Consider the following 17,298-nt stretch of genomic DNA (forward strand, 5'->3'; position numbering starts at 1 on the left):
GAAGCAATAGAAATGTTTAAAAATAAAAACAATTTAATTAATTGGGATCTTGGCCCACTGAAAAATTCATTATTAAACTTGTGTAAACTGACAAAATGTGATAATATACATAGTGATGACGTCACTAGGTGATAAGGTCACTAGGGGTATATAAGGGAGTTTTTTCTAGTCGGGGTGTCAGTATGTGTTTAGCGTTGATAATGGTAACATTGTTTCCGAAATACGTATCCGCGACTTTTCATTAATTTTTTGTGTCTTTGAGTTTAATATTTTTTAGTTTTTGAAATTAATAATATTTTTAATATAGTTTTAATTTTACTTCTAAACACTTAGTTATCCTCATCTGCAAAAAAACACATCTTAATCACAACACACGTCACTCGTAAACATTCTTACTTTTTCTTTCATTTTTTCTAATTAAAAAATAATCTCCATAGCAATAAGTTCATGCATGAACATAACACATTTATAAAATACATTTGGTTGGAGTTTTAAATTATTTGCTGCCGTCTTCAACAGCGTTACACACTACCTCCTATATAAAAAACATCAACAACATTTTAAATTAATAAATTCCAACCTGATTGAAATAGATCCCTCAGCACCCAGCGATGACTTTAGACCACCCGATGCAAATAAATTACATGTTGGTTATCCGAAACTATAATCACAGCAAATGTCTGCTAAGATTACCATTTGACGTTATAACAGATAAATCCATTCAGTTCAAGAATAAATAATACTAATCTCAAGCTTCACACGAAAACTTTTTTCTCCTCCATCTAACAATATTCTTTTTCTCACTCTCCTTTCATCTATTTTGTAAAAATCAATACAAATAAGCTGATTATTTTAATTATTTAATGTCTAAAAAAATTACATTATGTTATTTCATTATTGTTGTCATACTATTATTTTTATGCTTCATATAAAATGATTATATTATTTATATACTCTTTAAATCTATATTTTATATACATTAGTTCATGTTATTAATTTTTAACTATTTTATATACTAATTTTAATACTCAATTCCTTAATAATTAATTATTGTTATTTCTAAATACTATTAAATAACTACTTTTTATAAAGATTATTAATATACCATTATTATAAATAATTTTTTTGACCACACTAAACCTCAGTTAGAGATAATTTACTTTCTTTAGTAGTAAACTCAATTATAAAGAGTCTCGTATATTTTATTGAATAATAGTTAAGGGAACAACGGCGATTATTCACTTACCCCATAATTATTTACCTTATAAATGTTATTTTTGCTTTTTGAGTTACTACATAATGTATAAAATCTTCGCTGTCTCTGCTCGTGTAGATTTGTTTTAATAAGATTATTTTATAGGCTAGTTAAATATGTACGTTACCGTTAACAAAAAATAAAGTTTAAGCCCTTCTAAGTTATAAGGGATAATTTTTAAAAGTAATTATTAGCTGATAAATCAAGAAATTAATTTTTTTTGCAATATTGTATTTATTATACGAGTAATCGAGTAGTTCATGATAAACCGATCATCATGTATACAGATAATAATAATAATAAAATAACTTTGAGTTTCAAATATAGACAATAATTTTTAATGCATATCCAATCAATTTCTTTCCTTTTATAATAAGTAAAACAAATTAAAAATAAGACAATTATCAATAAATGATGTACCAATATGTATTGGTGTTAATAATATTGTAAATAAGTAAACGTGTTTATTAACAATAAAAACAATATACGATTCAAAGTCAATATATATATTAAAATAATTGATGAATAATATGTTCGGTTTACTGTCTTCAATAAAAAAGTCATATTTTAATGTTACTACACTATTAAGAAATCAAAATTTTTTATTACTACTGATCAAAAAAATAAAGTCCACTATCCTTTGATAGTGGACTTTATTTATATTTTAATATAAGGACATATTTTTATTTCAACATATGGGAATATAATATAGTATATTGTCTTTAAAGTAGGAAGTAAAACATTTTATTTAACATCGTAATGTTTTCTATAACTGTTACATAATTGTAAAAGGTCCTATATTAGATAATTCTAAGTAAAGGTATAAGAATATTCTCATTAAAATACGGTTGGGGGTCTCTATACGACACGTTCTTGGTAATGACTTAACGAATAATTTGTGCTGGTAAAAGTTAGGACTCAAAAGTTTTGTTTATTTACAAAGCTAAAAGGTAGTGTTGTTAGAGATACAACTTTGTTGTATTTCCAATTGACATTGATACAACAGGTTTAAAATATTTTATGTGAGTATTTTATAAAAAAGCACTTTCTTCGTTATTTAAGCTAGTAAGCAGTTCAATTTTTAGTATTCATAAAAAAGCTCATAACAATGACATATGAACACACAAGCATAGGGTATTTTAATAAAAAAAACTAACTAAAATATGTGTAAATTCAAAATATATTAATTTTTAACAACATTGTTTCTGATTTGGGCATGAATAATGTAATAGAACTTGATTATAACAAATAGTTTCTTAATAAACTACGACCTAAAAATAGTATAATTTTTTTTTTTAATTGTGTAAGTATATATCAGGTGGGAACATGGGTTCATTAGTGTTATTAATTAACTATGTTTATTTGTAGATGAGACTAAACGCTTAATTCTATACCTGTATAAATACGTGTAAATTTCACTTAATGTTATTTGAGCGCATTTCAGGGGGATGGAAGATTGTTGTCATGCGACAGCGAGGCGAACACGCCGCAGCGGACGGGCCATGGATTATGCGTAGGTAGTTATTATCATATTGCAATATACAAGCAGTTCCAAAATGGAAGTCGGACGTGAAAACGGACAAGGCGCAGCAGACTGGCAATACCATATACATTAGTAGTTATTATACAGTATAACTGCGGCCCCTGACCGTCCGGCCCACGGACCGGACGGTCCGTGTTTTAGGTTATCCCAAAATATAGTTAAAAAAACTGAAAAAAACACGCTTTTAAAGCATATCGAACAAAAAAGTTAAAAATAATGTTTAAAATAAGCTTAAAACGAAAATTACTAGTATTATTGTGAAAAAAAGCGTCGGGCACTCAATATACGAAAAATATGGCTCAAAGCCTCCACGCTTTTTTTCACAATAATACTGGTATTTTTCGTTCATTATTGTTTTAAACTTAATTTAAAAATTATTTTTAACTTTTTAGTTCGATATGCATTTAAAAGCGTGTTTTTCAGTTTTTTTAAACTATATTTATCTTTTATTGTCAATTATCACTAGCAATGGATATAATTTCTGTATTGCCAGTTAATGTGTTTATAATCTCACAACAATGTGTCTTATTACCATTGATAATAAAGGCTATATATCCGCGAATATCGTCATAAAAAACCAATTAGCTACCTGTATTTGTAATCCCTTTTGTACATGTATATTAACTCAAAAAATTTGAACCTTTAAATGTTTATATTTAATAATAAAAAATAACAATTTGTTTATATATATATATATATACATAATATTGATGACACGCACGTGTGTACAGGTACGAAAACCAAAAATAAAATTATACAGGAAAATAATGTTGTCGACGACTGGTGAGCGGAATGGGGTGAATGTGTTACGACAGTCTAGTCTCAAGGTCGTAGACGACGAGATACGCGAAAATAATAACACGTGGCGCGTGGAGAGTTACACACAACAAAACAACATACATGTGAAATTAATATAAGCGTGTTAAAAAAATACAATTTTTGTAAAAAAATTCTTTTTTATATTTTTAACTATGTAATGCTATAACTTTTTGAAAAATGTATGAATCAATATAATTTTTTTTTAAAAATACTTTTTATGTGCAGCTTTCAGCCGACATCCTTTTTTTTAAGTCGGACCATTTACTTTTTATATAATTTTATGCAGAAGTGATTCAAAACTTAAAAGAAAGTAGAACTTTTCCAACTTAATTTTTAAAAGTGTTCCGGAAATACTGACTTTATTATATATATCTTAAATTAAAGGTTATATAATAAACTAAAGTATGAAAAAATAAAATTTCGAATTTTACGCTGTTTTCATGGTGAAAATGGCTACCATATTCAAAACAAAGCTATTTTAGTGTTAAAATTCTTGGTTTTGCGTTTTATTTTATTTTAAAATATCTTACAAATGGAGTACACTGATTTTAGTAAATATTATATAAATCTAATTGACATAGCACACAAAGTTAAACATATTTTTATTTTTTTGCTTCTTTTAAGTCAAACAAATTACTCTAAAATTTGAACAAACTTAAATTACTATATTTGTTAAGCGATAAATGCGAAGTGCAGTTGTTGAAACACTTGTGTCCTTCACGCAGGAATTGGAACCAATCGCCTGTGACACTGATATTTTTGGATGTTTTTCTTGATTATTTTTGAGATAGAAATAACTTTTGACTCATTTGATTTTTATCTCATTTAGATTCAAGGACCCCATCATTATAGTCTCTCCTCTTGAAATGAACTTTCTGATGCATATTAAGATTATTTTACTATGTGATTTTTTTTTGTGGCTCTTATTTATTTTTTCGGGTCTCACTTGACCAATATTTTTTAACAATACATCAAATGATCTAAACCCTTATCTAGTTGAAGATATAAGTATTTACTGTCTAATTATATTTGATTAGATTAAAGGTTTCACAACTACAAAACTAAATAATGTTACTTTGTAATTTATTAATTTTTTAACTTAATTTGTTTGTATTTCTACCAGTTTATAATATTCTAGTTTTTTTGATAACATGTCGCTATATAAATCATAAATTTAAAAGAAAATTATTTTAATTTTTACCTGAATTTAACAAACAATTTTTACAATTATAATCAAATTTTACAATACGCTCAATTGAGTAGATTTTTTTACAACATTTTGATTGGTTGTCATGATTACTTGTTATCATAATTATCACTGCCAGATTTTCGATATTTTTCTTAAGAAAGTCTTAAAAAGTAATATGTATTTGAAATACTCAGATATATATCAAGGTCTAAACTGTATTTTGTAGTAACTCAAAGAGAGAGTTAAACTCGACGAAGTTCTATCGAGATTGTAGAGTCTGAGGGTTTAGATCAACAAAAATATATAAATAAATGTAGATCCTCTTTGTGAAGGAATAAAAACTAAATAATTGGTAGGCGCCTTTAATAGGACATTGAGGTAATAAGGCGGTAATCTGACACACAAGACCTTGTAACGATTATATATATAAAGTGAGAACAAATTAGTAAAATTACTAAAGAGAGTATTCATCTATTGCTTTATACTTCTTCTTTATATTAATTGCAGTATTTATACATAACTGGGTTGTGTGTAGCCTTTGACTCATTTCTTGAATTAAATTTGCAGTAATTTTCCGATATGACAGCTCTTTATCAGTATCGAGACCAAATCGTTAGCTGGGTGAAATTTTTTGCTGTTTTTTTAGTGATATAACATTGATCTTCATACATGACGCTCACCGCCCTAAACATACTTAGTCTTTATTTTAGCACAAATGACGGATTTACAATAAGCACAAAAATATGCCGACGACAGCACAGAGCCGCGAATTAATAAAAAGGTATATGAAAGTGTCGAATACTGAATAGTGCAAGATGATATTCGATATAATATATAATAATATATATAATATTTATAATATATCAATATATTATATTCGAACACTCTACGACTCTGCATTTTTCGTGAGCCCGTTTGGCATTTTTATTTTTAAACATATTTGTATTTCAAGCGAATTATTATAGAAAATTTTGGCTTCAAAGTTAACTAACTCGTAGGAAAAAAATTCTTGGTAAGTCAATAAACTCAATACTATAAATAATATTAATTTATAATTCAAACGAAAAGAAAGCATAATACGTATTTATTAGTATAACGTGAGAACGTTTTAACAATAATTAATTAGACGTGATGTCAAAATAGGAAAAAATGTCGAGTTCTTGATTTATAATTAAAAGATTCGCATTGCACGTGTTTTAATTTCTGCATTTTCTGCACAACAACATGAATATTGTCATATGTAATTTAAAACGTGAGGCAATCGCTATGGATTACGTTATTATGTGAACATTTGATTTGTTGTAAATATCCAGTCAGTCTTACATCAATTTTTTATAAACAATTTACTAAGGCGCGCTCTACCGTTGCGAATAAAAAATTGTTACCAGCATTGTCACTTTTCCCAGGAAACTTACATTGTAGTCATGTCTGTGTAAATGTATTGATTAAATAGTAATATTCCACGCATTGTAGACGCGTGAGCTCTTATGGCATTGCCGTCGTTCATGTCTCATTAGTTTAAAGAAAATAAGACAACTATTTATACCGTTTACTCCTTAAAAAAAAATATATATCTGTCGTTTTCGTAGAAATAATGATACATGGAGTCCCAAGACAACTGTCGCCAATACTCCAAAGGTAGCCAATAACAACATAATGCGACTTAGATAGTCTATAGATCAATCTGTGCGCGAGGCCAACTCCAGTAAAACGTTACCGTAGGCGGTTTTGATAATTATTTTTTCTTTTGAACGCAAGTGAACGTATCATTTATTTCCAATAATTTTTTTGTATTATATGTATTTATTCCAATTTTACATGAAAAAAATAAGAATCTCAGTCACTGATAGTGCACAACAATGTAATATCGACAAAGGGCGATGTAAGTTTTATATGCAAACGTTGGTCTGCGACGAGTTGAATTATCGCTTTGATGTTTTATATTTCACTTATAGGAAATATAACATTAAGTCTGTATACCAAATTGAATCCTATAAACTAATAATGGGAAACTTATATGCATTAAAACGTCAGTACGCATTTTAGTCGAATCACACTAGTACCGAGAACGGTTAGATTAATCCAGTTTTAGGTTAGTAAAATATCTCATTTAATTGATATTGAATCTCATGTAATTATTATCATATATTCATTTCAAATATGTCTTATAATATGTTAAAATGTCCAAGTTTTCTAGTAAAAGTTTGATAAACACTCGATTAATATTTTTTAACACTTAGTTTTATTTTTATAGTATAGTTTACTAATTTTTTCATTTATATACAAATGTACGTATCATTCATTTCCAATAATTTTTAGCTTCGATGTGAAGCTGAGAAGGTATTGGTTTTACTATGTTAATTTTTTTTTCCGTGTCGGTTACCACTTTTTCTCAGCTCTCACCGAATCGATTTCTTTCAACGATACGTCAAAAGATCACAAATCGTATCTAGTCGAAAACATTACCCTCAAAAACTGAACAAATTTCCCTCGTTCCCCGTAAATGGGGGAAATCTCCAAAAAATTACAAATTTTAAAATTGCTAATTTTCGATATTTTTTTTTATAAACCTGCCATAACTTTTTCAAAAATGAACAAATTAATATAATTTTTTTTTATAAATGCTTGATGTCTTTACCTATCATTTGGTATACTTTTTTATAAATCTGACCCTTTATCTGTCACAGGGGGATTTAAAATGACAACTTTTAAAAAAAAAAATTATTTTTTCAACTTTTGAAAGTGTTCTGGAAAGTCTGACACTTTTATATATATCTTAAATTAAAGTTAATGTTATTATGGAAAAAAAAAATTTTGGACTTTATTTTGTCTTCATGGTGAAAATGGTTACCGAATGTTTTGATTAAATGATTGCATTTACATGTTATGATGTGAGTCAGGTGGATTTTTGATATTGAGCAATTTTTTAAAGTCGTTCTTACAAAATATTTATAATGACAGTAATTATGATTATTCAAGCTATGATAAAACATCTGTCATCTACCATGTGTGTTAGGATCAATAAATTATAAAAATAATATGTATCTATTTTGATTTATAATGCCTTTTTAATCTATTTTCAAAGGTGTGTAAACTCAACTAAAAATAATTTTAATCTGTCTGACGTACTAGCTCTTTGTGAAACGCCTCCTAATACTTCGGTATTCATAAATTCGTTCGTGAATTCAGAAGCTCGTGTCTCATAAAGTATATGGAAGTTTCACGCAAAAATAAAAATAATTTAAGTTAATATAGTTAGGAACACACCTGTGTCAATGAAAAAATGTATGCATTATTTAAATTATACTCATCAAAATGACGCAATAATACTTATGAAAATAAAATTTAATGAATAATAATTATTATTAAACGTAAACGTTGACATTTCAGCGGCATCGCCTTGCTGTGAATTTGTGACAACGACTGTTGTCAATCGTTGACAATAATGTGTTATTGTATGAACTGTTGGCTGTTATTCTTTTACTACAACAAACTTGTTAGTTGTAGACATATTATGCACAATTCTGACAGTGGTCTGCCTGTGTACGTTTAAAGTTATAAGAGTTCACTTTAACATTGTCATCGAACGAATAAATTTCCTATGTACAGTTTGGAGGATTTTCTTGATTTAAATCGGTTTATATTTCTACTTCAGATATTTATTTTGTTTTATTGAAAAATATATTTTTTATGTATGATGACTTAACGTTTTATTTCCAAAATAAATTTTAAGTTTTAGAAATATTCATTTTTGACAGATCATTAGATTTAATTGACAATCTAATATTTAAGTAAAAAATAAACTGCGCTATTGATTATATATTCACAAATTTAAAAGCTAATACAACGAAAATAATTTAAAAAATTATAAATAATGTCTTCTTCTCTTCTTCTTTTTCCTCGGCTTAATCCCAACTACTTGGGGTCGGCCACCCTAATCCTAAACTTCCACTTGACACGATCTCTCATATTATCTACGCTCACATCAGCTGTCCTCATATTGCATTCAATTCTACCTCTTCTTCCTTCAACATTCATTTTTATAACTGTTAAGCTTCCGATTAATCTCTCCTCATAACATGACCAAACCATCTAAGTCTATTTTCTCTCATCTTATCCATGGTGTAACGTCACACCTATACTCCCTCTTATATGTTCGTTCCTTATTCTATCTTTTCTAGTCACTCTACTCATCCATCTAAGTATTCTCATCTCTGCTACACTCATTCTCTGCTCTACTTTCTTATCAACCGCCCAACACTCTGAACCATATTTCATAGCTGGTCTCACTACAGTCTTGTAGAAATTAACCTACAGGCTCATTGGAATTTTTTTATCGCTTAAGACGCCAGATCCTTTTCTCCACTTCAACCACACGCAATTAATTCTGTTGAGTTTGGTTTGGTTGGGTTGGGTTGGTTTATTTACATAAATAATGTAAATACATATTAAAGCTAAAAGTTTATTTTATAAATGAACAATGTTTTATTTGATTAATAATACAGAATATATAAGTACATTTTTATTTTAGCCATCATCTTCGTCATTGTAAGCCGCTGGCGCTTATTGTACTATGTTCCGTTAAAGGCGCTATCTCCACTAAAGACTATCTATAAAACAGCGATAGTCAAGTATATTTATGTGACAATACTTATATTCTATCATTTTAGGATATACACTGCATGTTAAAGTCAACAATTTGTCATCTAATGTTGTATTGTTGTTATTAATAGTACTTTTAACTAATAAATAAAATGTCGAAAAACAGTTCTGGTCATCTATTATGTAATTAGGAACAGGTCTAAAATGAGATGCAAAAAATTGTTTTATTGAATTGTAAGCGCTTTTTAATTCAAAACGAATACGTNGTTTTATTGAATTGTAAGCGCTTTTTAATTCAAAACTAATATGTTCATTATCTAGTGAAATAGTATTTGACAAAAATTCAAGATGATTTAAGGCTTTAGTCACCTCGTTATTTAAATTATCATCAGCTGTGAGAGGACTTTTACTTTTAAATTTGTAAATAAATTGTAGTGCGTCCGACATATTTACAAAAATCTCATGATGATAAAATAAAGTCTCTAAAAATGATTTTTTACATCTTTCATCAACTCTTTCACATAGTTCCCAAAACACTCTAAGAAGATCTATAATTTTATGAAGCTTAATTGCATGTACAGCGCTGTATAATAAAACTAGTTTTTGTACTTTAATTTTGTAATTTTCGTCTGTAAAAATTTCATTATTATTTTCATCTTTTTTTAATAATTCTGCCACATCGAGTATCTGTCCGTTTGGATTACGTTCAACAACAACACGAGACATCCAAAGATTACCTACAATTTTCCATTCGTCGCGTTCTAAAAGTATATTCAAGTCTTTGAAGTACTCATCTGCTTTGGTTGAACAAACATATAAATTAATAATTAATAAATAAAATGCACACTTCATAAACATTTTTGGTTATGAACTAGACTTAGATATTATAGTAATAAATACTTTTACACTTGCAATTTTATTCTGCCAAGATGCTTATAAAAATCAAAATCAAAATCAAAATTATAAAATTTTTATTTTTACCACGAATTATAAAAATTAATATGTATAATTTACTTTTGTGAATAATTTAATGAATATTTAAAATAAATAAATCTCTCCTTTATACGGTGTGTCCAATAAAAAAAAATTATAATTTATTTATTTGTGTTCAAATACATAACAGATGTATTCTAAAAATATTGCTGTGTAATCTAAAGATTACGTAGCAATATTTATTTAGAGTCGATTTTTTAAAATGTATTTATCTAGCAATGTAGATTAATTGCATTGGATATCTAATCGAATTTGTCAAAATTCAACTTGCTATTTGTCGTATTTTTCATAATTTGAGATCGAGTAGCTTTTTCAAAAAAAAATGTATACATGTTATAAAAAAAAGTATTTATTATTACATCAATTAAATAAACTTTATAAGTGATTTTAAGTTATTAGCCACTAATTTTTTTGTTAAAGATGAATGGTTAGCAATTTTATGGCATAATAAATACAAAAATTCTACTAAGCCATTTATATTATTTAAAAACCTTGTTTTGAATGTCTTATAAATAACGCTCAGAGAATAAAACTATATTATGGTCTTTATAAACCTTAAAATTTTACTTTCCGTGGATGTCTTATTTTGGTTTTATTTTATTATTATAGTAACTGTAATTTATAAATTTATATTTTTTAGTTCAATTATGTTATATTTATTTCTATAATTGTTACTAAGGAATTATTACGACTATTTTAGTTTTTAACTGTTAAATTGTTATATATTTAATAAAGGCTACTTAAAAAATTACAGATATCTATTTCGTTAAAAATCTTTGTATCTATAATACAGTGATTTGAATAAGTTATTTTTTGTTGTTCCACAACCTAGTCTAACTGTTTAAAATACTTTAGGAAAAGTTTTGCAATCGTGGTAACGAGTTCGTTGATCCTTTGGCTAAATGTGCTTCATCATTCCTATGTTATCCTTTCTTTCTTCTTCCTTATTCTGATGATCTTCATTACTTTAGATCTACCCAATATTCTCTCACTAACAGCTTTGTCCGATGCATCGGTCCATCGTACCTAGCTCTTCCAAAATTCCATGGTTCGATCAACTAGATCTTCCTTGCAATATAATTTCTAGCTTTTCACGACTCAGACTGGGTCATAACCTTTTACCAGCATTCGCTTACAAATTAAACCTGAACTCTGTTTCCTTTTGCCATTTATTTGAAGATGAAGTCCTCGGAGATTTTCCTCATTATTTATTGAATTGCTCCTCCTTGGCGTCTAATAGATGCTTGCTTATATAATTTTTAGAATACAATGGAATTTACAATTTTGTCCCCTCTGTTGTATTAAATTCCTATTCTATTACAGTGAATACTGCCATCATTTCTTTTATATTGAGCGCTGGTTGTACTATTTAACTACTTTATTTTATGTTATAATTTATTGTACATACTTTATTTTTGTTATACTAATTAAAACCAATTATTCCTGTAATTCATAACGCTAATTAATACTATATTATCTAATTCTTATGTAATTGTCGAGCTATAATACTTTCATAATAAAAGCTAATAAAAAAAAAAAAGTTTTGCAAAATGCAAAATGGATTATAATTGTTTGTAAATACAATGTTTCTAATGAAGTAAATATAAGTCTATTGATGTAATAGCCTTAGACTCTCTCAGTTAATACACCACGAATCTATGCGATTATGTGTAGGTTTAAGACATATTTCATATTCTTACGATGATTTTTTTTCGACATTCAATTGGAATATACAAAATAAAATGTATTTATCTAAAAAACAATTTTCTGTTTTGTATTGAATTCGTAGGTGTACATCAGAAGATTGATTTTCAATCTTAAGGTTCTACTGAACCTTAATAGAATGACTTATATTTAATTGTACATAACGGTGTTATATGTTGTACTATACATTGAAGGTGGAATTTTTCGACAGAATTTTAATTGATTGTGGCACAAACATTTTTTATGCACTCATAAGTCATTAAAAAATTTAAATAAGTATTAAACATTTAAATAATGTGCTAACGCAAATCAAAATAAAGTTGTTTAAGTAAATAAAACATTTTTTGCGTGGGGTAACAAGCATTTGTTGATTAAACTATTTTAAATAATAATAGTAAATTATATTACGCGTTGATATAATGATAGGTTACTGACATTAATATAATAACATTTTAATTATCACCAACAAGTACGTTTACTTAGATCCTTGAGTTAATAAAGTGGGTGTTATGATTTTCATTATTCTTTTTTATGAATTATTATCTGGTAAAGAATCCACAGCTTTAAGCCAAATACTTAAACTCACATTCAACTGCATACACACCTCATTTTAAAGACTGAAACAAACGGTTTGTGTTTATGGAGGAAGATTATAAGTATAATATTGAAAGATTTTCGAAATAGATAGCAAAACCTTTGCCCGAATCATGGCTTAAAAATGGTACTGAATCAATAATTTTAAAAGAATTATTTGAAAATTTAATTTTTTTTAAATGTAAGCAATGTATTTTATACATGTAAATATACCATACATACACACAAATACTCAGATTATATAGAACCTCATTAGATACCTTAAATTGACTTATTTTTTCAAGTTTTTTTCATAAATATGTAGTTAAATGTTTCCTCAAATGAGTTATTGTTTATATAATAATATAATTAAAATTTGGTCTATAATTAGACTAATAAACTATTGATTAAGTTCAATAGCTTTTAAAAACATTCTCATGATATAATTGAAGATATAAAATTTATAATCGATATCATTTTTTAATTTTAAGTATAGGTGTAACATGATAAATATGCATAGGAACAACTAGAATAAAAATTAAAAATAAATGAAATACTCATTTAATTTTCTGACTACCCTGAAAATATTTTTATAAAGCAATATTTATAATTTTCTGAATTTTTGAGGGCTAAGCCCTTTTAAAATTTCAAACCTCTAAGCCTTTAGTTAAGATTTTGTAAATCTACAAGTTGTATTTGAATTAAAATTCTATAATTTTAGAGAAAACAATTTTTTTCAGATAATTTTTGAAAAAAAATGTATTTTAACTATAATTTTTAAATGGTACATTATCGTATTACACGTATATAGCAAATGTTGAAATATTTTATAACGAATGATACTTAAAAATTCTTAATATTTCATATTATTTTTGTTTAAAAGATAACATGTGTGTGACAATTAAATTTAATATAATTAATTACATTTAAAAGTGACAAAACTAATTCTTATTAAAATAAATAATCGACACATTATTTGTTATTTAAAAGATTTTAACTATTAGTGTTCTTCATTACTAATTTTTTTTGTCTTCTATACAGTGGAGTTTCAAAACTTGAAACATATGTGTAAAAAGTAGAACTTTTTCAACTTAACTTTTGAAAATATTCCGGAAATACTGCGTTTTTTAAATATTTATTAAATAGAAAGTTATATAAAATAAACAAGAAAAAAATTTTGATACACGTTTGCCATACAGGTAACGTAATATACAATTACTTTATAATTTTTCCGTAAAAACTACTGTATTAAATTATCGAATTTCAGTTTCATAATAAATTTAATTAATATAATGAGTAATAGTTATAAATTATAAGATCTATAATCAGAATATAATTAAGGAAATATGATTTGATGTTGTTTTTGGAATATTACATCCTATATAATTTTATTCTCACATTCAAATAAATCAAATTATCACTCCTTGAAAATAATTTATAATATGATATGTTATTAATGATCGTCCTTTTGATTATACGCAAAATTTTTGTCTATCAATTCTACATAAAAACAAAATAACTTCTTATTTAAATTTTTTTAGGCAAAAAAACTAGACTTTTTGATTTGAATAGTTAATAACTTTAAAATTTAAAAAATGCTTAACTACAATATATATTGTTAATTGTAATTGTTTATTTCTTGGATGGATATAACCGTTATTTTAATCTTAAATAAAATCCGTTAATATCTGATTAAAAAAAATGAAGTTGTCTCATTTTTGCATATAGCCTTTCAATTTTAATTAACTAGTAAAGTTAAAATAATTCTTTTGTTATAAAATATTTGAAGCTTGATGCCAAAATTGAAAAAATAATAAAACCTACTTTCTAAATAGAACAAAAACAAAATTAAATTTATATCAAATAAAACCACGAGGAAAACGTGATTTATATTATAATTTTACCAAGTGGGTAGTTATAAAGAGGTCAAATTTAATTAAAACGGCCAACCTTACGATTGATATATGATCATAACACTAGTTATTAGTACTCATTTGTTTTAATCCAGTTAAATATATAATCATAACTTGTAAACAACTATAAATATTAATTGTTACATGCAGTTCAAGAAGTATTAATGTCTTATAGCAGCTGACAAATTGATTGAACTTAAAGAGCGACACTATTATATTTTAAAAAGTAATCAAACATTAATGTATTTGTTTTAATTAAAAACCATGTAGTTATTTATATTTGCGTTGAATATTCTTTTCACTTATTTCATATGACATATCACCGGATACCAAACCCTTATGATACAAAAATATAGTAAACGCATTAAGTCTGTATCAATATGAGTAACATGACCGTATATGGGGTTGAAATATATTCGTTTTTCTTTACACAGCTGTAGACCCTGTCACGCGCACGTTTAAGTACTCGTTTTGCGCAACTACACTCTAAAATAGCAATTTTATACAATTATTGTCAGAAACGTCCTTCTCGCCATAAACCAAAGACAAACCGTATTTCCTTATCATCGAATGTTCTGGTCATCGTTAGGCGGTTCGAATCTTTACAAGTTTCATTTTGCATTTCACGCGAGATTTATGATAGCGTTTACCAAACGTATTCTAGATTTTCTCTGTAAAATATCATTTGATACCGCCTCTTTCATCGAACAAAATAAAAAAAAAACTATACTCGTTCGAGCGCATTGATCGACTTTTGTATGTATTTTTGTAAACAAATGTCTTTGAATTTGCCGTAGGCCGTGAACTCCACCCTTCCAATTACATTAACTTGAAGGCTTGGCAATATATTGGCCGCACAGTCTGAACACTGACGGTTTCGTGCCGTTTATGCGTAGGACACTGGCACGGGTTTTCGCAAAATCTCAGGCCGTTCTGTAATAAACTCCCATGAGACTCGCGCGTGCTCGTTATACTTCTTTCGTACACCTCCCACGTGACGCTGGTCGATTCACTGAACACGGCAGATCGATATCGAAGAGTGTGTGTAGTAGTTACGACGTACGAGACAGAGTGTACCGCCGAAAGTCCGAAGGCGGTTTGGAGACTTAAACGCCTGGAGATAAATCTGTAGCACACGGCACTCCATTAACAATTATTATACACTCATTAAACGTCCATTTTGTTACTGAATCCTCGATTAAAAAAGGTATTTAAATATGAACCGTTTTCGGATTTTGCCGATATAAGTAAATTACTGAAAGTGTAGTAATTATAAGCTGTTTGATGTGTGGTCACTACTATTACTGACTTCATTAATATACAAACCCATTAATTACTCATATAGCATCAACTGTCTGGAATTATATAAATGCGTTTTAACTTTAAGTCTAATTGTCTTTCACGGATAACGATGGTACTGTTAATGTTTATGATGTCAAAATAATTTTTTTAATTAATTACCATCTTTTGACAGTAAGACTGTATATTATTGAGACGTTGTTCATTACTTAAATATTCAAATTAATTAAAAAAAACAATTTAATTAATACATATTTTGATTTTTAATTCTAGTTATTACAAGGTGATCAATTTTGGTTTCTCATTTTCCCAGAAACTATAAAAAATGTTTGATTTTCGTACAGAAAAATATGATTTGGTTCAAAATATTGCAATAGTATGTAGTCAAATAACTATTTTTTGATTTTTTCAAGAGTAATAAACCTTATTTTTACGCTTTCGACGCTAATAAAAAGTGTCATACTGCTCCTGTTACTTTTCATTGATTTTCAATAAACTTTAATGAAAGTAACTTCTATACCGACTGTGAAGTTTCGTTATATTATTTGATTTTTGTTTAAATATTTTGTTTTTAGCTTTGCTTTCGTAGACGTAGTTTTTGATACATTCCTATTTTTATCCATGTACAATTTAAATTTCATTTTTTAACAATTAAATGAAATTTCCATATTGACCTTAACTAAAAAATGTACTTTTATTGCATGAATAATTTAATTATTCAGAAACACTTTTACTTAGAGAAAAAAATTTGTTAAATTTTTAGATAAGCAATGTTACAATTTATATGTGTTTTTTGAAATTAGATGATGTCACATTCAATAAACTGGGTTAAACTACAGTAAAGTTCACTATACCTATTGCGATTTGTAATAAATTTACGATTTCCAGAGTTATTTATAATTAAAAAATAATAACAATACATTAATCCAGTCATACCATAGTATTATTGCCGTACTTGCACTATGAGTGTTGTAACGTACCAGATGATAACTAACAGAATCTAACAATGAACTTCATATATTTAGTAAAAATCGTAATATGATCGAGCTATTTGAACTATAGCAATAAAACGATCGGTTCAATGAAATATTTACTTGTTACTTTTATTTTGTAAAATTTAGTTTTAAACAATTTTAGTATGAACACATTAGGTGTATTACATATGGTTCGTCAGATATGATGAAATATTCGTAAATATGACTATTTCGGAAATTTTATGAAATATTACGTATTTTGACATTTTTCTAGAAAACTAATGGATTTAGAAGAAAACTGTTAGGACTTAATTTATAAAGAACAATTAGATCTACAATATAACTTTTGGAATTTTTTTTTGTAAGAGCGCTAATTTATGAGTTGATTTATTAATACTAAAAGAGTACCCATTTTGGCCGATTATCAACCCCAA

General features: G+C 27.0%; 1 protein-coding gene across 5 annotated transcripts in view; it reads right to left on the reverse strand.

The window, feature by feature from the left end:
* Positions 1–9,254: 9,254 nt before the first annotated feature.
* The window catches only part of LOC126895130 (uncharacterized), an 8,507-nt gene continuing 463 nt past the window's right edge, over positions 9,255–17,298 (reverse strand). For 2 of the 5 annotated variants that reach the window (XM_050666652.1, XM_050666653.1), the window contains exons 2-3: positions 9,717–10,202; positions 9,255–9,671 (exon numbers count right to left, since the gene is read on the reverse strand). In XM_050666652.1, the coding sequence (XP_050522609.1) occupies positions 9,406–9,671; positions 9,717–10,134 (684 nt within the window). In that variant the 5' untranslated portion in view covers positions 10,135–10,202 and the 3' untranslated portion in view covers positions 9,255–9,405. Of the gene's footprint in view, positions 9,672–9,716; positions 10,432–17,298 lie in introns of those variants that run through there. The other 3 variants (XM_050666651.1, XM_050666654.1, XM_050666650.1) reach the window with 3 other exon arrangements.

Source organism: Daktulosphaira vitifoliae, unplaced genomic scaffold (assembly GCF_025091365.1).
Source record: "Daktulosphaira vitifoliae isolate Bord-2020 unplaced genomic scaffold, ASM2509136v1 Scaffold_1, whole genome shotgun sequence".
Classification (NCBI taxonomy): Eukaryota; Metazoa; Arthropoda; class Insecta; order Hemiptera; family Phylloxeridae; genus Daktulosphaira; species Daktulosphaira vitifoliae.